This window comes from Epinephelus lanceolatus, chromosome 3 (assembly GCF_041903045.1).
Source record: "Epinephelus lanceolatus isolate andai-2023 chromosome 3, ASM4190304v1, whole genome shotgun sequence".
Taxonomy (NCBI): domain Eukaryota; kingdom Metazoa; phylum Chordata; class Actinopteri; order Perciformes; family Serranidae; genus Epinephelus; species Epinephelus lanceolatus.
This window is the reverse complement of record NC_135736.1, coordinates 14,312,505-14,332,730: the sequence shown is the minus strand read 5'-3', so window position 1 is coordinate 14,332,730 and position 20,226 is coordinate 14,312,505. Positions and strand designations below refer to the sequence as shown.

The 20,226-nt window shown below is 41.9% G+C and overlaps 1 protein-coding gene across 4 annotated transcripts in view; it reads left to right on the top strand.

Annotated features, from left to right (window-relative positions):
• myh10 (myosin, heavy chain 10, non-muscle) overlaps positions 1–12,769 on the top strand; it is a 76,178-nt gene extending 63,409 nt beyond the window's left edge. For all 4 annotated transcript variants that reach the window (XM_033625010.2, XM_033625011.2, XM_033625008.2 and 1 more), the window contains 18 exons: positions 388–559; positions 3,822–4,034; positions 4,316–4,460; positions 4,603–4,809; positions 4,997–5,101; positions 5,449–5,601; positions 6,171–6,419; positions 6,515–6,727; positions 7,022–7,234; positions 7,334–7,495; positions 8,316–8,444; positions 8,660–8,748; positions 9,598–9,721; positions 9,935–10,024; positions 10,179–10,297; positions 10,488–10,596; positions 10,705–10,877; positions 12,250–12,769. In XM_033625010.2, the coding sequence (XP_033480901.1) occupies positions 388–559; positions 3,822–4,034; positions 4,316–4,460; positions 4,603–4,809; positions 4,997–5,101; positions 5,449–5,601; positions 6,171–6,419; positions 6,515–6,727; positions 7,022–7,234; positions 7,334–7,495; positions 8,316–8,444; positions 8,660–8,748; positions 9,598–9,721; positions 9,935–10,024; positions 10,179–10,297; positions 10,488–10,596; positions 10,705–10,877; positions 12,250–12,397 (2,813 nt within the window). In that variant the 3' untranslated portion in view covers positions 12,398–12,769. The remainder of the gene's footprint in view (positions 1–387; positions 560–3,821; positions 4,035–4,315; positions 4,461–4,602; positions 4,810–4,996; positions 5,102–5,448; positions 5,602–6,170; positions 6,420–6,514; positions 6,728–7,021; positions 7,235–7,333; positions 7,496–8,315; positions 8,445–8,659; positions 8,749–9,597; positions 9,722–9,934; positions 10,025–10,178; positions 10,298–10,487; positions 10,597–10,704; positions 10,878–12,249) is intronic.
• Positions 12,770–20,226: the final 7,457 nt, after the last annotated feature.

Here is a 20,226-nt window from a genome sequence, read left to right as displayed (position 1 = left end):
ATGAATGGCAAAAATATATTTTTCCTGTTTTTTATTGTCAGTAATACATTCTGAATAGTTAACAAGCAACATTGTTTTTATGATTTAAGTGTGGGGTCGCACTTGATAGTCCCAAGGTGTGTGGGAAAGTTTAAAAAACTCACACGGACATCTAACACAGCAGCTAATCTGATTACCATTAGTTGTGTCAGGCTGTTGGCAATTAAGTGTTTGTGGTTTATCATTGTGTGTGACCTCTCTGTGCCTCGTATGACCCCTCGCTAACTTGTGACCGTTTACCTCTCGAGATCAACTGAAACCAAAAGTTTAGTTTTCTAACAGTTTTTGGCCTGTTTGATTCAGCATTTTATTAATGAATCTTTTTCATGCGATTGCAACTCCCTTTAGAGCGATTAAAGAAGGAGGAGAAAACGCGGCAGGAGCTGGAGAAGGCTAAACGCAAACTGGACGCTGAGACGACTGACCTGCAGGACCAGATTGTTGAGCTCCAGGCCCAAATAGAGGAGCTGAAGATCCAACTGAGCAAGAAGGAGGAGGAGCTGCAGGCTGCTCTGGCCAGGTCAGTGATAGCAGAGCTCTAGTTTCTCCAAATTCTACCTTTAACTGTCCCAGACTTAACAACCCAAATAAAAGTGTTTTTTTTATATTCTACAGAAAAATCATAAACTATGCAAGTTAACTTGTGTCATTCATGGACTCACTCTGGTCCGCTGTGATGTTCTTCTCAATGTTTTCTGCATTTATATCTGAGTAAAACATTGAAATCACCCCTGGTGTTCGGTCACAGTCAATTTCCATTATTCTTTTTGTCACTGGTTGATTTTCTGTTCCTTGTTTATTCCTAACTGTGTGATCAATAAATGCTTCAGTTCAAAACTGTAGGGCAAAAATGCAAACCTGAGTGCAGACACGCCGTTTCTCTCTCCTCACTCACCACCCACACATCGCACTGACTGCTTCTGTAGAGGATGTGATACACTCTGCTGTTTCGCAGCATTTAGTGTGTGTTTACATTTCGCTTTGTTTTGTCTTGTATTGTCCACACGACCGACGTGGCATCTTTATGGATATCAGCTCTTTATTATCTGCATTTCAACAGGATTTGATTTCTGCAACTGGACTTCTATCTGTGTCGTACTTGTTAACAGTCAGTTGTTTTTTCAAGCAATGTTAGAGTCACAGTATTGATTAAAACACTAGATGTCAAATGTTAGATCTGCCCTCGTGCATTTTATCAAACATATTCGACATAAACAAAAATGTGTCTAAAGCCCATCATGTGTCAGCGGACATGCTAAATGTTTTTTGGCAGCGCAAAATGAAACTCTCACTTAAGCACCGCTGCTGTTAAAAATCCTAGGGGAACTCGGGATAGACATATTAAAATCTTTCACACAAGTGTCACAACTGACTGTATCAGTCACCTTCTGCCAAAAAAAACCCACTAATATACTGAATCCAAACATGAAAATATTGACAAAACAGCAGAAAGTTTCCTTAGAGGGAGCTAAATGTATTCTACTTTAATATTCTTACGTTAATACTCTATAAATTCTTCTTCGTGCTAACAATGAAGCAAATGCTATTATATCCTTTATTATTAAGTGGCTGTTTATTGACAGGAAGTCCAAAGATAGCTGTCCAAATGTCAGCGCCTTGCAATGATACATATTTTGTCTCAGCTCAACATCTGTTGAACTGATGACTGCAGAAAGTCGATGAATTGTTTTGACAGATATCTAAAGCCTGATGTGGAAGGACTGAGTACGCTGAAGTGTATTCTTACAGCCACTGAGAGGCAGACTCCTCTGAACTCATATCACAACAAACCTTCACTGTTAGCGGTGTTGCTCATTTCCAGTATGTGATGTACAACTTCACACATATCCTCTCACTTGTGCAGCACATCCTATTTCCATGACAACTGCACTCCAAGTCAATAGCAAGACCTAAAATAGATGTTACACCACAGAGATGAACACTGGGTCAACTCTGCACTCTGACTTGAAGCAGCTAACGTCCTCATAAGCTGCTTCAGCTTGTGTCTCAGCACACATACACGCTATTCTTCTATCTTTCCCCCTACCTCAGTCCGTCTCTACTCTGCAGCTGCAGTGTTTGTGTCTGAGACCTTTCATCTCGGAGGCAGCCGTGTCTGATTACAGGCAAATTGATGTTGATGGATGCTCTCTGTTCTGGCTTTGCAGTCGTTTTTCCACATTTCTCTCATTTCACAGTGGAGCAGAGACTATTAACAAGGCTGCATTTACTGTCAGGAGATTTTTGTCTTTAATGATAATGAAAAGTGTTGTCAGCTTTGGCTTTAGAAGACCCGCGTCTTACCAACCTTACCCTGCAACAAAATATGTCCTTAATTTAGCTCACTCCTCCGTTTATCCTGATTTTCCACACAGTGGGAAAATATTCTGAGCAACACGTTTGGTGTCATATTTAATTATTTTCCCATTTAGTTGCAGATGAGATAAACAGCTGTGGAGGTCGTCGCTCTGAAGGTTAATGTGACTTCTCAGTAGTTTCCTTCTTGCAGCAAGCTAATAATCCAGACTACAGGGGTCGCTGGTCTGTCTCACTAATTTCACATGCAGAAATCATCAGTTTAGTCACAGCTCCAGATAATTAAGCATTCATTAAACTTGATGAGCCCCATTTTAAATTCAGCAGCTATTCTGAGAACAATTCTATGATGTTATTTTGGAAAATGACTTTTATATGGGAGTCATTAGTGCCTTTAATCAACGCTGTGGCATCATTTTGATTATGAAACTGAGTCATTATTACATTCAGTGTGTTTAATCAGTGGGTATCGCTGTAAGTGAGGAATGTTACAGGGGCGCTGAAGCCAGCATGAATTTGACTTGGCTTCACGTCCAGCAGCAAACAGATCAACAGTCTCATTAACATGTTCATCTTCCCACAGAGAACACACACACACACACTCACGCACACGTTATGGGGAAAGCTTCAGCAGTGAAGAGTTGACCACACTGCCACCCTGTGTGCACTGGTGGCCTCATTTCAGTTTAAAAAATGACATCATAGACTTTCATGTTCATCTCATTACATACACAGACAATAGAAGTTTGAATAACTGCATTCAAGGAATCAACATTTCTGCATTCTTGTACTTTTGCTGAAAAAAGAAGAATTTATTTTTGCTTGCTCCTAGAAATATTCAGTTGAAACTAAACAACTGAAAGAAGTTTAAGTGGCCGTTGAAAATTAACTACTGAACGGGTTGATATGGCAGTCAAAATACAAGTCCTTGATAAAAGTTAAAGTGTGAGCTCTGAGTTAAGTGGAAGTATTTGTTGAAGTGAACGTGCTAAACGTATTCAGGTACTGAAAGGAGCTGAAATGTGTAGGTAAAGTGCAGGTTATTAATTGATCTGGATGGGTCAATTCAAAGTGGAAGTCCTGAAAGAAATGAATGTGAAGTGGCAGCTGTAGTGTAAACACTCAAAGCAGTTGAAGTAAAGTGTGTATTAACAGTGGAGGTTGTGGAACTTAGAGGAGCTAAAGAAGGTTTTTTTTGTTTGTTTAGAGGTGAAGGTCTGCGGCCTGAAAGGAGTTGAAGTGTGCAGGAACATACTCTTGCTTATCCTGTTTTTTTTTTTGTTTTTTGTTTTTTTTTGAGGACCAACATATCCTCAAAGATTCTTTTGGTAAAACTAAATATTAAAAAAAATGAAGATAGTGATTTGGCGTATGATAAATTGTTGTAAATTCCGATCCTTAGCTGAAGGTCTAAGTTGTATATGTCTCCAGAAAACTGACTTGTGTTCTTCGGTGTCTCCAACCAGGAGTGATGAGGAGACCGTCCAGAAGAACAACGCCTTGAAGCAGATTCGGGAGCTGCAGGCCCATCTGGCTGAGCTTCAGGAGGACCTGGAGTCAGAGAAGATGTGTCGAAGTAAAGCTGAGAAATTAAAGAGGGATCTGAGTGAGGAGCTTGAGGCCCTGAAGACAGAGCTCGAGGACACTTTGGATACCACCGCAGCCCAGCAGGAGCTCCGGTGATTATTAAAAGCTTATCAGTGATGATAAAGGGGAACTGCAGCGACTTTATACACCAACGTCTGTTTACAGGTCGTGGGGAGTACTAGGGAAGTGGTTCCCAACTGGTGGGTCACAGTCCAAAAGTGGGTCGCGGAGCCATTCAAGTTCTTAGTGACCAATTAACTGGGATTTTAATAAGATGACAGTACCAATAATCCCTGCATGTTAAGATACTTTTATATTGTATCTTAGAAGGTGTCCTGTCCTCTAAACCTTCTCCCTTGCGTCTGAACTCCAGGTCCAAGCGAGAGCAAGAGGTGGCAGAGCTGAAGAAGGCCATCGATGAGGAGACCAAAAACCACGAGGCTCAGATCCAGGATATGAGACAGAGGCACGCCACAGCGCTGGAAGAGCTAGCCGAACAGCTGGAACAGGCCAAGAGGGTGAGTGAGTCGTACATGCTTATGCTTACAGGGCTTGTCCTCATCAGTCTACATCAGTTGTGAGATGTGTAGACACAAAATTAAATCATGCTCACAATTAAGATACTACAGCTACATAAAACCATTATTTCACTCTGTTTAGTTCAAGGCCAACTTGGAGAAGAACAAGCAGAGTCTGGAGAGCGACAACAAAGAGCTGGCCTGTGATGTGAAGAGCCTGCAGCAGGCGAAGACAGAGTCTGAACATAAGAGGAAGAAACTGGAGGGCCAGCTGCAGGAGTTTATGTCCAGGGTCACCGAGGTAGACAGGGTCAAGGGAGAGCTGGCCGAACGCTCACTCAAACTACAGGTAAATATCTGCATGGACAGTTATAGGGGTCAGAGAAGCACGGCTTTGGGGCAGTTCTGCTTTGAAATTAAGTTGTGTAGCCCCACATTACTCTAGAAATCCAATGAATATTTTAATGGGAATATTCATGGTACACTTTGGATTAGTTTATTGTGTTTTCCTCATAACCTGGTGTGTCTTTTGTTAGACGGAGCTGGACAATGCATCCGCTTTGCTGGAGGAGGCAGAGAAGAAGAGCCTGAAACTGGCCAAGGAAGTCGACAAACTGAACAGCAAACTGCAGGACTCAGAGGTACAGAAGAGACAGCATCAACATGAGTAGAGTTTTAAGCTACAGGAAACTTTATTTAGAATAACTGCAAAAGTAACAAAGGTGTTAAATATTTTTCACAATAATTTTGTCTGAAGTCCAAACACCAGGATGGTAATGAGGGTACACAGAATGATTTCAAGAAAACAAATCAACACAGTCAACAGGTTTTTTTATGGTGACATTTCAGCCATGGCATGCAGTGTGTGTGACAGAAAGTGCACCTTATACCTTCTTGTTTTGTGATTACTCACTCAATAGGGATATTTTATACTAACAAATATGTATCCCTGCTTTTCTTTGGTCTGATCATCATTTCTGGTGTGTAGGAGCTGCGCCAGGAGGAGACGCGTCAGAAGCTGAACCTGAGCGGCCAAATCCGGCAGCTGGAGGTGGAGAAGAACACCTTGCTGGAGCAGCAGGAGGAGGAAGAGGAGGCACGACGCAACCTGGAGAAACAGCTGCAGACGGTGCACTCTCAGGTACGGGCACTGATAATCACAAACGTTAATAAGTCATCATAAACATGTACAGCACGTACAACACACATGTATGTAGATATTTACACACATCTAAAGGTCTGACATACACAAACACATGAGGCGGGCAGGCACACCTTTCAGGTACCACTGTTGCTCGACCAAGTGCAAAGAGAAGGGCCGGGATGAAGTTTCCAGCTGTTTACCAGCTGTGAACACCTGCCGGTGACGTGTAGCGCAGCATGCAGACAGCTGTAAAGTAGCGAGGCCTTGCAGGAAATTAAAAACTACATGAAGTGAAAATGTCTGAAGGTAGATGATTCAGTGGGGAACTGAAATTTTAAAGATAAACTTCTGTTACAAGTAACTTGTTTATTCTATCAGTAGCTTCACAAATCACACAGCTCATTAATTTGCCTCATCTTTTCAGTTGTCTTCTGCCGACTTTGCACATAGTACTGCTGCCTATTTTGCCCGTACACACCCATGTGACAGGAAAGGCCACAATGACCACAACAAAGCAAGATGATCACGTGTTGAAATGTTATTTTGAAAATATGTCCTTCCTGCAGCTGTTTGAGACAAAGAAGAAGCTTGAGGAGGACATGGGCTCAATGGAGGGCCTGGAGGAGGTGAAGAGAAAACTCCAGAAGGACGTAGAGCTGACCAACCAGCGTCTGGAAGAGAAGACAATGGCCATGGACAAAATGGAGAAGACCAAGAACCGGCTGCAGCAGGAGCTGGATGACCTGATGGTTGACCTGGACCACCAGAGACAGATCGTCTCCAACCTGGAAAAAAAACAAAAGAAGTTCGACCAGGTATGCTGGGCTGCCAAAAATGTTTTTGAAATGATAGATTGAGTTCAGATGTATGTAAGTGTCATTGAAGGCCATTGTTTGTTTGCCTTCACTAGCTGCTGGCTGAAGAGAAGACCATTTCAGCTCGTTATGCTGAGGAGCGTGACCGTGCAGAGGCTGAGGCCAGAGAGAAGGACACCAAGGCTTTGGCTATGGCCAGAGCTCTGGAAGAGGCCTTGGAGGCCAAAGAGGAACTGGAGAGGTTTAACAAGCAGCTCCGTGCTGAGATGGAGGACCTGATGAGCTCCAAGGATGACGTGGGGAAGAACGTAAGTGAACTTTGACCTCTTAAATGACCCTGCTAAATGAAATCTTATTACTGAGTAAAGGCACTTCTCTGCAGATAGATGTGTCCGCATTAAATCTGTTGCATTCACAGCTGAAATTAAATTATAGCCTCCAGCTCTGCGTTTGCGTTCACCATACCGATGATGCTTATTAGATATAGGTTTGATTTTTCTTTTTATGCATCAGTCTCCACACAGGGTTTTCTGATGACCTTTGATCTGGCTTTGTCCAGCCTGTTTCGGTGACGTTATTGTTTCTCCCAATGCTGCGTGCAGGTCCATGAGCTGGAGAAGTCCAAGCGAACACTGGAGCAGCAGGTGGAGGAGATGAGAACTCAGCTGGAGGAGCTGGAGGACGAGCTGCAGGCCACAGAGGACGCCAAACTGCGTCTGGAGGTCAACATGCAGGCCATGAAGGCTCAGTTTGACCGAGACTTGCAGGCCAGAGACGAGCAGGGAGAGGAGAAAAAGAGGGCGCTTGTCAAACAGGTACAGAGGGCACACAGATCATGTCATTTGTCACTCATGTCATGAGTGCTGAAACATTTGGTTCAGTCTGACATGCTGTGTGTTGTTTTACTCCTTTAGGTGCGTGAGATGGAGGCAGAGCTGGAGGACGAGAGGAAGCAGAGAACTCTGGCTGTTGCTGCCAAGAAGAAGCTGGAGATGGACCTGAACGAGCTGGAGGGACAGATCGAAGCCGCAAACAAAGGCAGGGATGAGGCTGTGAAACAACTCAGAAAACTCCAGGTACACGCTCACACTTGCACCTGTATAGCCTAGAAGCCTTTGAAACAGCTTTTCAAAAGGTTTGGGACAGAGGAGAGAGTATCAGTTTGTCAGGAATCTAATAACCACATTTAAGGGACACCTGAGCCTCAGTTACCAAAACATTGATGTTGCAGCACAAAAAAGTTAACATTACTGGATTTTTATTCCCTGTGTAACATCTTTTTGGGGGATGATTCTGCATTTGATAATGAGGTTTTGCAACTACAGCTTGCATGATGCTTTGGATGATGTAAATAGGAAATATTGTTGCCATGGAGTCAGTGAGTTAGCAGTGGGCTACAACTTGAGCCTGATTTTTAGCCTATAATTGGCAAAATGGCTCCATGAAAAGTATCCTGAATCAGCTATTAGAATTTGTTTGCACTTTATTACTGTGATACCGAAGAGAACATGTTGATTCTCAGTTCTGTTATAAGGAGCATCGTTTTTTCATGATTTATGGCCACTCATTCACAGATAATTACATCCTGTTTAAGTGTATGTAACTCTAAATCAGAAAATATGTGTATTATGTCTGTGTGCTCAGATGTGAGTTATGACTCCACGCTAAGGGTTTTTAAGTAACTTAATCGTCTCTGTTAGCTGTGTGTCAGCTGTTGCTGTTGCAGCTGTTGACCGTGTCAATAAGCCGGCCAAGTCAATGGGCCAAACTAACTAACTTCTTGTTGTTGTTACGCAGGCATGCACCTGTGCACCTCACAGTTTGTAAAGCCTTGGCCTGAGTGGTCACTTTGTGCTGTCAGCCTTTGACACGGTCCACATTGTCACTGTGTTGCAGGCTCAGATGAAGGACTATCAGAGGGAGCTGGAAGAGGCCAGAGCCTCCAGGGATGAGATCTTCACCCAGTCCAAGGAGAACGAGAAGAAACTCAAGAGCCTAGAGGCTGAAATCCTGCAGCTACAGGAGGTCAGAACGCAGATTTTATTTTAAATTAAGACTGCTTTGAATTTGAGGTTAACTTAATGTAGATGTGAGCTGTTAATCTTTTATTCATGACAAGCAAAGTGACTTATGAAAAGAATGAACATCAGCTTTTTATCCAGTCAAACTTCATTTCTGTATTTGATGACCGTGAATTGGTAGATCTTCTCTATTCTGATCTTAATGTGTTGTATGTGTAGGACCACGCAGCATCAGAGAGGGCCCGTCGACATGCTGAACAGGAGAGGGACGAGCTGGCTGATGAGATCTCCAACAGTGCTTCTGGAAAGTCAGTGTCTCCTTGTTTGTATCCATATTTTAAAAATATTTATCCACATTAATAACTGACCAACAGGCAGCTTTTGTCACTCTTGGTTATCTTTTAAATGTATAGCTATAGTGAGAAGTGAAATATTTTTTTGTTTTTGGGGCCTTATTCTAAATCACAATTAAGGCCCTTAAAAAGTCTTTAAGTCTTAAACACCATTTTCCAAAGCAATACATTTTGTAGCTTGTTTTTTAACATGTATGTTTATCCAAAGAGGTTGGATGCAAATATTTGTGTGAATTTAATTATTGTGCGGGCACGTAGTGGGATTCTCAAATAATCCTGGAATTCTGCTAATTTTGACATAATCTTAAATTGCAGACTATCAGTGTGCTCACTGTCCCACTGATTGACTGCTGCTTACTAATGTAACCCAAAGGTCCATTTACACCTGGGTGTTAAACTTTCTAGCTTCTGGGAAAATGGAAGTTCTTGGACAAATAGTTGCAGGTCATGCCGTTTGAACCATGGCCAAGGCCCATTACTGAAAAATACCGTGAGGCATAATGTTACTGCTTGGTGTTACAGACTATACCTTGACCTTTTTCATGATATACTAAACTATGACATTTTTTATAACATACATAGTATACTATGACTTTTGTAATGAGACACTATACTATGACATTTTTCATGGCATAGTGTCCCATGACTTTATACCAGTTAATCTGTGGGACATGGTGTATGCATGGTTTCTGTGTGTAGGCATCATTTATATATCCAGTCCCTAGTCTTAAAAAGGTAACGGACTCCTGAAAATACAGTGTATAAAAGTGTGTGTCTGTCTGTGTGTGTTTGTGTGTGTGTCAGGTCGTCGCTGCTGGAAGAAAAGAGGAGGCTGGAGGCTCGTATTGCCCAGCTGGAGGAGGAGCTGGAGGAGGAGCAGGGCAACATGGAGCTGCTCAATGACCGTTTCAGAAAGACCAACATCCAGGTGCAAATAAGATAGTAGTTATACACATTGTCATGAACTTAGTTCCATTAATTTTACACCAGATGATGAACACACTCAGACAAACATAAAGCATACGTTGACTGACGTTAATCAGCGCTATGCAAATATCCTCATTCACTGACAGTTCTTCAGTGACTCAATACACTGTGCATCAACCTGTCTGTCTTCTCATCACCTTCATCTCTTCCTCAGGTTGAAAACCTGAACACAGAGTTGGCCGGAGAACGCAGCACTGCACAAAAGAGTGAGAACGCTCGGCAACAGATGGAGCGGCAGAACAAGGTCTTGTATAGTTCGTCAAATACATTATCATTTATCATATGTGTGCTCATACACGTACATGGGTAGAATAAAACAACAGAAAAATCTGTTTTCTCAACTACATAAAAGTAATGAGATCAGAATCAGGGCTAACAGTTACATATTATGAACACAGGACTTGAAAGCCAAGCTGGCAGAGCTGGAGGGGACGGTCAAGTCAAAGTTTAAGGCGTCCATCACTGCCCTGGAGGCCAAGATCCTGCAGCTGGAGGAGCAGCTGGAGCAGGAAGGAAAGTAAGTGACCAGACTAACCCATTATCACAAGATGTCACATCTTGCATGTGATGAAACATCACTGAAGAGATTTCCTGGCGGTAGACGGTGTTAGTGAGAGTCCTGTGTGAAAGATTCAAAGTTGGACTGAACAGTTAATACAGATGATAATGAGCTCTCGTCTTACCAGTTTGCTGTTTTAATCTTTCAGGGAAAGAGCAGCAGCCAACAAGATCGTCCGTCGCACAGAGAAGAAACTGAAGGAGGTGATGATGCAGGTGGAGGACGAGCGTCGTCACGCCGACCAGTATAAGGAGCAGGTATTGACTCGAGAAGCAAAGTGACACATGCAAATACTCACTTTTACTCAGCCCAACCACCCACGACCTCTCACTGCCTCCGTCTGTTCCCCCCATGTGTTCCATCAGATGGAGAAAGCCAACTCTCGTATGAAGCAGCTAAAGCGTCAGCTGGAGGAGGCGGAGGAGGAGGCCACCAGGGCCAACGCCACCCGACGGAAGCTGCAGAGGGAGCTAGATGACGCCACAGAGGCCAGCGAGGGTCTCACCCGGGAGGTCAACTCACTCAAGAACCGCCTCAGGTACCAGGACTCTGCTAACCCCCTGTTAGAGATGTCCTCAGATGACCCGTGTACTTCAGCGAAAACACTGTTTTTTATTCAGGACACCTCAAGATGCAGTTATGATAATAACAGGAAAGGGCACGTTTGAAAAGACTGAATAAACTGTGTGACTTTATTGTCTCTTAATGACACAGTCATACAGGATTGTGTATTTGCTGTAAGGTGTCACACTGTTTTAGTGGCACTGATATCCAGTAACACAGTTCTGATATGTCTAATTTGAAAGTTATTGATACGTCTGTCTATAGCTTGTGTGCTTACAGGCTCATCTTACCTGAGTGATCTTGTCTGATTTGAGGGATAGTTTGACATTTTGGGAAACACATATTTGCTTTCTAGCCAAGAGTCAGATGAGAAGATTGGCTCACATTTGTACGTTATGTAGCTTGACTAAGCACAAAGACTGGAAACAGGGAAACAGATAGTCTGACCCTGTCAGAAGTTTAAAATATGTGTATCAGTATTTGTAATATTCAAATAAAGAAGCATCTATTTTTTTTTTTTTTCATACAGAAATTTAAAAAGTTATGGTTTCACAGGGAGTTACATGCTGCAGCTACTTCACTGCATCTGTCCACTAATCACATAGCAAGATCCAAAACAATCCAATTAGTGAAAAGCAGAGGTGCTGATAGGCATCATAGATAAGTTTGGCATTTTGGCCATCACAATAGTGGATTTTTGGAGCCAAAAATTATATCAGACCATAGACCATGTTTAGAAGAGAGGGTGGAGATAACCCTGACGCTGGCTGCTAGCTTGGTTAGCACAGTGCATTTACAGCCTATGGTTAAGTGTGATAATGCTAATTTTTGCTTAACAATATTTTTTTAAAGTGACCAGGTATGGCTGCGCCTATTCTCTGTGAATCTAGGGTTACGCCATGTTACGTTACCTAACCAGTGTTGTCGCTGTGGTAGTGACTACTCAACAGATGGTACCCACCTGTCACTCAGAGCGACCATGCCCTTAATTATGTGTAACTTAAAGCCTTAACAAAATGTAAATTCTACTGTAAAGTTGGGCACTCTAACATGAGGGTCTGTGGGGATTGAGTCACTTCTGGAGTCAGCCTCAAGTGGCCATGAAAGGAACTGCAATTTTTAGCTTGATTTTCAGGATTGCGTGGTAGGCATATTTTTTTTTAACTTTGAGTCAGGCAAGCCATTTCTTCTTGCTTCAGTCTTTATGCTAAGCTTAGCTAAACACCTCCCTGGCACATGAACATTAGGGCAGTATTGATCTTCTCATCTCACAAATATCTCAGAATGTTGAACTTCTCCTGAAAGCAGCAGAGCTTTAAGTTCTTTTGTCAATCTGTTCTGAGCAGGCGCGGTGGTCCAGTCAGCAGCTTCTCCTCCAGCCGCTCGGGCCGACGCAACCTCAATCTGGACGGTGCTTCTGTTGACATGTCAGACGATGACGCCGACAGCCGTGCCGGTGACTTCAACGAGACACAAACCGCCAACGCCGAGTAAACACGACAACCCTCTCCTTCCTGGTTTTCCCCCCCTCCCCTCACCTCGTCACTACCCCCCCCCCCCCACCCCCACAAAAGATCCTCGACGTCACCATCGTCTTTGTTCATTTCAAACCACTGACTGGACAGAAGATTGGAGCGATGAGCTGTTTTTGGTAACGCTGGGCGGAGTGCGCCTGGCAGCCCTTTTTGTATCAGTTAACACTGCAGGGAAACTCCACCGCCCTCCCCTGAAGTCAAGCCTCCAGTTGTGGAGAGTCACAGGGGCAAACGGACAATTCTGCCTTACTCTGTTCTCCTCCGGCAAGCTGCTAGTCCTGGCTCGTCTCTCAGCCACGTATCATCTCAGCATCATGACGTAACACCCTCCCTCCCATCAGGCGTGAAGTTATCTGCTCAGCTTCTTGAGAAAGTATGCATAGGTGCAAAGTGCTTTTTATACATATGAGACTGTAGGTGGAGGCTGTGAAGTGTACACACATCAAGTATGTAACGTATGTGAACGCACCCCATATTGTAAATGCAGGACTACAAGGAAACGTGTTTCACTCTGGTGTTGTCACAAGTGTCCCACTCACATGTTGTGTAAAAGCCATCTCATACCTGACACACTCCAAAGGTCACTGTGGCCTTCAGAGCACCACGCCGGCTGCTTCAGTTGCATGAGTCTCCCTCTGATGTACAGACTGTTTGTCAGCTTCTACACCGCAGCACGACAGGAACAACCAACATCTCGGGACACGCAATACAAGAACACGGACTCTGAATTGAAAGTGTTTTACTGTGAAAATATTTTATTTTCTCTGTTGCTTCATCTCAGCGTTTAATGAAGGAATGTCTCGCTGGGTTTTAACTTGGAATCTCACAGCTCACGGGGTTAACACGTTTACCGTAAGCCATTTGTGCTCAACTATGGTCGGCGTGAACTGTGAGCGATGTAGAGTGGCTGGAAAATGCACAGAACTGCACAGGAAGATGTGTGAATTTTTAACTGGAAACCAACAGGGAGAAAAATAAAGCTCTTACTGGAAGCACTAAAGTGACGCTCAGGCCACGACTTTAATGTGACACTAAATGGTTAAACTTGTAGTTTCAGTAGAAATCAGACAGATTGAAAACAGTCATCTTCTCACTACATTTCAGTGTTTGTGCCGAGCCCCAGTTTGTATCATCACTGTATCTGAGTCACAGAGCCAAAACATTTTTCTGAAAAGGAATAACCTGCTGATCTTTGGAAACCCAAACAACACTTACAGCTGTGGTGAAGTACGGCTGCACGACGTGTGGAAGATATGAGACGTGCAAAAAGTTGAACATTATGATAAAGACATTACTTTAAAATCAAGGGATATTAAAGTCAGTTTTCTGCTGCTTTCGGTTTACTGCTATACAACAGATTGCTTGTTGTATTTTTAAATTTGTATTTGTATTGAGCAAATCAGACATTGACATAGTGCTGTCACAATACCATAACTTCTAACTTCGATACAGTACCTTGAAAAATATCTATAGTCAATACCACAGGGTAAATTTACACTGAGGGCTTAAAATAAAAAATGTTATTAAAGGGAAAATATGACAAGGCTATAACATGACAACGACAGCTTTTCTTGGTTAGCAGCAGAAAGACCACAGTATACATTAACAGCAACACAGTAAGAAAGCGCAGCCGATGCAGGTGAATCGATACTGTGAAAAATGAGAAATAAACCCGTTTCAAATATTCAGAATCGATATGTATCGATAAACTTTAATTTTTGGCAACACTACATTGAAATAAACACAAAAGGCACCAATAAAAAATGAATGAATGTTACAGTTTAAAGTGCCTTTTTCTACTTATACTCTTTCAACTGACTAATTTCATTGCAATATCGCAGTCTTTCACAATGTGTTTATGGCACAAGCTCATATTGTGATGATAATTAAACGATATGTGTGGCCACTTGAAGCATTTTCGAAATCCTCTCAGACTCTCCACTGTATGGATGAAAAAAATCTGTTGCACAACAAACACGTTTTTAAACTTCTTAGCCAGGATGGTTGAGAATTTTTAAAGTGCTCAGACAAAAAGGAATTTTTAACATCCCAAGGTACGGCTCTATTTCCTAATTCATAACAGTAGAAGATGTTTTAAAAAAATAAAATAATGATAATTGAATTTTTAGCTACATTTGGTCATATTCATATCACATTTCAATGTTTTATATTTTCATCACCACTAAAATGATTTTAATATTTTTCTTGTGAAGTACAAAATGAGCATGGAGACTTGGAAATTGGGAAACGGGCTAAAGATTAAAAATAATCAATAAAAACAATCTCAGCACCGCAGGGACCATTAGTGCTGGAGCTGCAACTATTTGAATCCCATCCATCATGAATTTGACAGTGTTACAGGACTCCACCATTTAGCTTTTCTCTGAAAGACTTTTCACACTGGCTAAAAAGTTGAAAACATTGTGTGTGCAATAAATGAGATTCTTTCTTATCTATACATTGAGAAGTGTTTAGGATTTTAGAGATACCTTCAGAACAGCATTAAGTGTATTTCAAGGATTGCCGTGTAATTTTTCAGAGACTCTCAGCTCTGTGACTCAGATGTAACAGAAACGTTATGATGAACAAACCCGGGCTGGTTTGTGCCATGGTTTAGTGAGTCGAAGCTCGACTCTTCAGACTACAGTCAGACCTGATGAATCAGTATTCACAGGTTGTTTTGTTCTTCCCTCGTGGCTTTAGCCCAGGTTTAGCGACGTGAATTCAAGCTTTGCTTGAACTGCAGCAGCCGCCTCAACAGTTGAATCGCCACAGTGTGAAGCTACATGCCAGGGTGCCCATATATCCATCCATCAACTTTGATTTAGTCTTTTATCATGGATCTGCAGATTAGGATGGTTGTCTACAGCGGACTTCTTTGCCCTCCTCCCAAACGTTAACAGTATGTTTCTTTAAAAGTGCCTTAGACACTAGATAAGAACATAAGCCGGCAAGGATTTCATTCCAGATGTGAAAGAGATGAAACAGGTACACCATGGAGATATTCAACTCTTACTCTTTTGTTCTTTGTTTTGTATTATTTGCTGTGCTTCATATCATATCCGCTGTGTACCTCCATGTTCATAATAACCTCCTAGCTATAGAGTGTTCGGGTCAAAATCAGTATTACGGTATCATTAACTACGTGAGAAGCAGAGCCCTCAGCAGCTGCACGTCCCAACATTACTTTTGTACTAAGATTTATCTGTGTAACCGCTCACAGGTGAAGGCTTAGTGCTGAAGGTATTTTTGGGACTCATTGCTCTGCACGGGATTTCATTTGGTTGGAAGCTTTAACATCCACAAGTAGTTAACTCGTTTTTATTTTATTATTATTATCCAGCTGGCTGTTGACAACCAGGCATCCAACTGCAAATACTCCCATCATATTGTTTCTTGTATACCTGTATTTCTAGATGGTAATTTTTTTGTTTTGTTTGTTTTTGTAAAAGGAAAATAAAGCATATTCATTGTAGCTGTGACGCTGTCATGGTTTGTTATCGAGGGAGGGGGGGTAGGACCAGAGCTGGAGTTCTGGAGTTTGGTCTTTTTAATGCCTCTGTGCCTGGGACAGCCACGACTGGAGGCAGCCTGTGCATTCCAGTACCCATCCTACCATTCTATATAGTATGCCAGAAAGATTTAGTATGTCCTCATACATAGCGTGTCAAAAATACCAGGATGTTCTACGACATCCAGTGTGATTTTGCAGTATGCAAGCCAGCATGCTTTCCTGGCTATCCTGACCCATAATCCACTGCACAGCAAATGAAACTTCACATCAACCGTCTAAGGTCGCAGTGATGGATGACAGCACATTCAGGTGACCGATGACCAGTTGATTAGTAATAACAGGAATATTAATTGTTTAGTTGCATAAAATAATCATAAATATAACCAACAAAAGGGCACACATAATAAATCACAATGATATAAATGTATGGCTTCTCTAATTTTACTATTGTGAATATAATGTTAGAATCTACAATGTTTGCAGTTATTACCACAGCAGGTCTCTTCGGGTTGACCTCTGTCTCTGGCGAGCTTGGTGAACAGTGTTTTGTTTTACCCCCAAGGTTATATGAGTGAGAGGGTCAAAGTTCAGGGGGTGATGTAATGAGAAAGTAGTATGTCCTGATTGTGTGCAAGCTGCATGCAACAGCACATACTCTAAGGGCAGCTGCAGTACATACTTTAAGTAAAAAGAAAAAGTATGCGATTTGGAACGAACCCTTTATGTCTTCAGGTTGTCCATATGTCCGTCCATCCATCATATTCTTGTGAACCTTGAAGGAGTTTTCTCAAGTTTATAGCAAACATCCATTGGTGGTCAAAAGGTCAAAGGTCACTGTGACCTCACAAAACATGATTTTGGCCATAAGCAAGAATTGGAGTGGTGACATTTTAAATCCAAAAGGTTAAAGGTCAACTTCACTGTGACATCATAATGTTCTGCAAAGACACTTTTCTGGCCATTGCTCAGCGTCACATGTCTGGAACACAAGGAGAAACATTTGGTCAGATACTGATCTGGTGACACTGATCTTGGGTTTCCATCTTGAAACTGCCGATTGTGTTGTCAGGGGGAAGATGTTTGTGAAGCAGCCATGTTTTTACAGACATGGATGTAAAGTGAAAGTGCAGCTTGCCTGGTTTGCAGAGACCGACAGCCATGATGCAGTAACTCTAGTTTAATGTTACCTCAGACTATTCTCAGTCTCTAGTGTTTTTAAGTCTTCAGTCTCCATCAATTCAAGGTCTTTAATCTTTGAATTTTAGCTGATCTGCTGTCAGAGAGACACCAAACTGTAATAGTAAGATTGTGCTGCTTCATTCCCAATTCCTAACATTTAGGCAAGATTGTTCCATGTAGAGCTGCAACAATTGGTGACAGGAAGAAATTAACAATTGCTATTGTAACACACACACACACACAAAAAAAATGTTTTCAGGATCTAAAATATAACGATTTCCTGCTTTTCTGTTGTAAATGGTAGTCAGGACAAAGACATGAAAATGTCACCTCGGACCATGAGACACTGTCATGGACATCATTTCACTATTTTGTGAAATTTCATAGATTAAATGATTAAAAGAGAATATAATTAACAGATTAATCAATGAAAATAATCACTAGCTGCAGTTTTTTTTTCATCCAGAAAGCCTTTTGTACTGCGTAGTGCAAGTTGCCAAAGTGCGACTTGGTCTTTTGGTCTTGACTCAATCTCAAAACAGCTCAGGCCTGACTTAAAGGATAATAATTATTATAGTTTAAATGTATCATCCTCAACAGTTCCTGTGAACAGACCAAAACCAGAAAGTTATTGACTTTACCAACAAGTTTGTCCAAAAACTGTTAAAAAAAAAGTCTCATTGTTGCACTGGGTGACACATCCTTAAATACAACAACACGAACTCTGTAGTTTATTTTCACTGAATCCCACACACACACCGTCCTGCTGCTATAAATAATCAGAAGACTGAGAAACATTTAAGAAGTGGTCACAGTTTTGAGAAATATCTCAACCTTTTTTTAAAAATTAAATCTTTAAACTTACCTGGTTGGCCATGATGTCCGATGAGCCTGCTGCTGCTCTGATGTGTTTCCATGACAACAGGCCAAGCAGAGAAACTGAATCTTCCTTTCAGTGTTGAAGGTTTATGAGTTTGAGCCTTTTCTTCAGAGACAGAACTGACATCAGGGGAGAACTGGTGTTTTCAGTTCACCTGATTCACAAACCCCACCTCAATCACTCCCACCAATAAATGAAGAGCACATCAATGACCTGTGAGTAGGGGCCTGTGAGCATGCTGGTGTTAATGGAGGATGAGCATGTTGCTCCATCACATGTTCAGAGGAAGTTCATTTAAAACGTCTTTACACTCATTTCACTTTAAGATGGAGAAACAAACAGTCTGGCAGAGTCGTCATGAAAACCACCTGTTTTGTTTAATTTCATAATCGACACACAAAAATAATCTACAAAAGACCAAATTAAGTAACCAGTTAACCACGAAATGTCATTTTCATCCTCCCCGACCCCCAAAGAAAGCACAATTTAGAAGATGTCACCCACTGCTCCAGTCACATGACTTCACAATGACATCCTGAAGGACCACACATCGACACTCATGGGTTTACATTTTGTGGGGAAAATGTCAGAATAATCACACGCACACACACACTGACCAGCAGCACCCCATCTAAGTGAGCTACAGAACAATCTTTGGCGCCGTTCTCGGTGCAGCCGGTCATTCAGACACTCATGGAGGTGGGCGGGGAACTAGTCGGGGGAGGACAGAGAGAGACTCAGGAAGAACGGTTTTGTTAATGGAGGTATTCAGCAGAGGGAAGGTATCTCTACAGGTGTGTTCAGACAGACGGGAAAGGGAATTTCAGCCTTGTGTCAGTTTGAGCGTGACCCTCCAAACAGCCAATGGATCACCTGTATCAACGTTAGCTGTGAGTGAGCTAGCAACGCACACACTAACGATGTCTGTGGGAGTGTGACTGTGTTTGTGTTCAGCTCAGACACTGAACTCACCACAAACTGTTTAACTTCTTTCTCTGATCTTTTTCTTCTGCATGTTTATAAAGTAAATACATAAAGCCCCTGGTGCTGCGTTTGGGTGATGTCAGCAGAATGGGAAGAAAAAATCTGTTATTCCAAGTTGGGAGTGTTCACACTTCATTCCAAGATGGTTAGCCCCACGTTACCATCTGAATCCAGATCCAAACTGCACATAGCCCCTTTAAAATGAGCTAAAACAATTGTATTAGTGGTTTTATTGGATTTTATTTTCAAGCAACAGCGAGCAGCGGGGAGTGAACCAATGTTTTTTGCAGCAAATTTATCGGTTGCAAAAGTAAAGACGTGCAGATTTGTGACTTTGTGATGCAAGAGAGCACATGTGTGAAGTTGCAGTGGAAAACTGACTTAAAAAATGAAGCTTAATAAAAGTAAATAACGGATAACAAGTTCTATGAGTGAAAATTTCACCATACGAGTTCACATTGTTCAATATTTTATACGAGTGAAAGCTTTGAACATACAGGTTCAGAATTTTTTCCCCAGACTCGCATTTTGCAGCATATTTACCATCACAGTTTGCAACCATTTTGCCAACAGTTTGCTGGCATGTGTAGGTCTTTTTCCCCAAGAGGAAGAGATCATCAGTGTTAGAAACTCCTGACATCTATTAAACTTTTTTCTCCCTCTGCTGCTCGTAATGATGGTTTCAATAACAGTCAGTGTCCGTCCAAATATAGCGCAAATTTTAATGTAGCGAACTAATGTAGTCAAACCTCAAACAAAGGAAACCATGGACGTATAATAATGGAGAGCACACTGGACGATGGACAGGGAACGTTTTTTTACAACTAATATGACAAATCCATGTGCTCCTGGAAGAGTTCTGTTAACAGCCCTGTGTGGACACATCAATGTACGACGAAGACGGCAGGTCATCAGTTATCCACTGAATCTGTTTCTAGTTATCAGTACACCAACTTTTCCACCTCCCCCAAGCGTACAATTTTTTTGCGATATTTCGAGTTTTTAAAAATATTTTTGGCATTTCCACACTCAGGTTTTTAATGCTCATAAATAAAGCACACTTAATATGACACGACTTTTTCACTCAGGTTGAATCATTTTGCATCTGCCACTTGTAAATTCCGCTTTGCATTCTGTCTGAACACACGCCAGAAAGAAAAAGAGTCTCGAGTGACATAAAAACATCTACAAACATTCACAACTCCAGAAATGCACTGACAAGTTGAGTAGA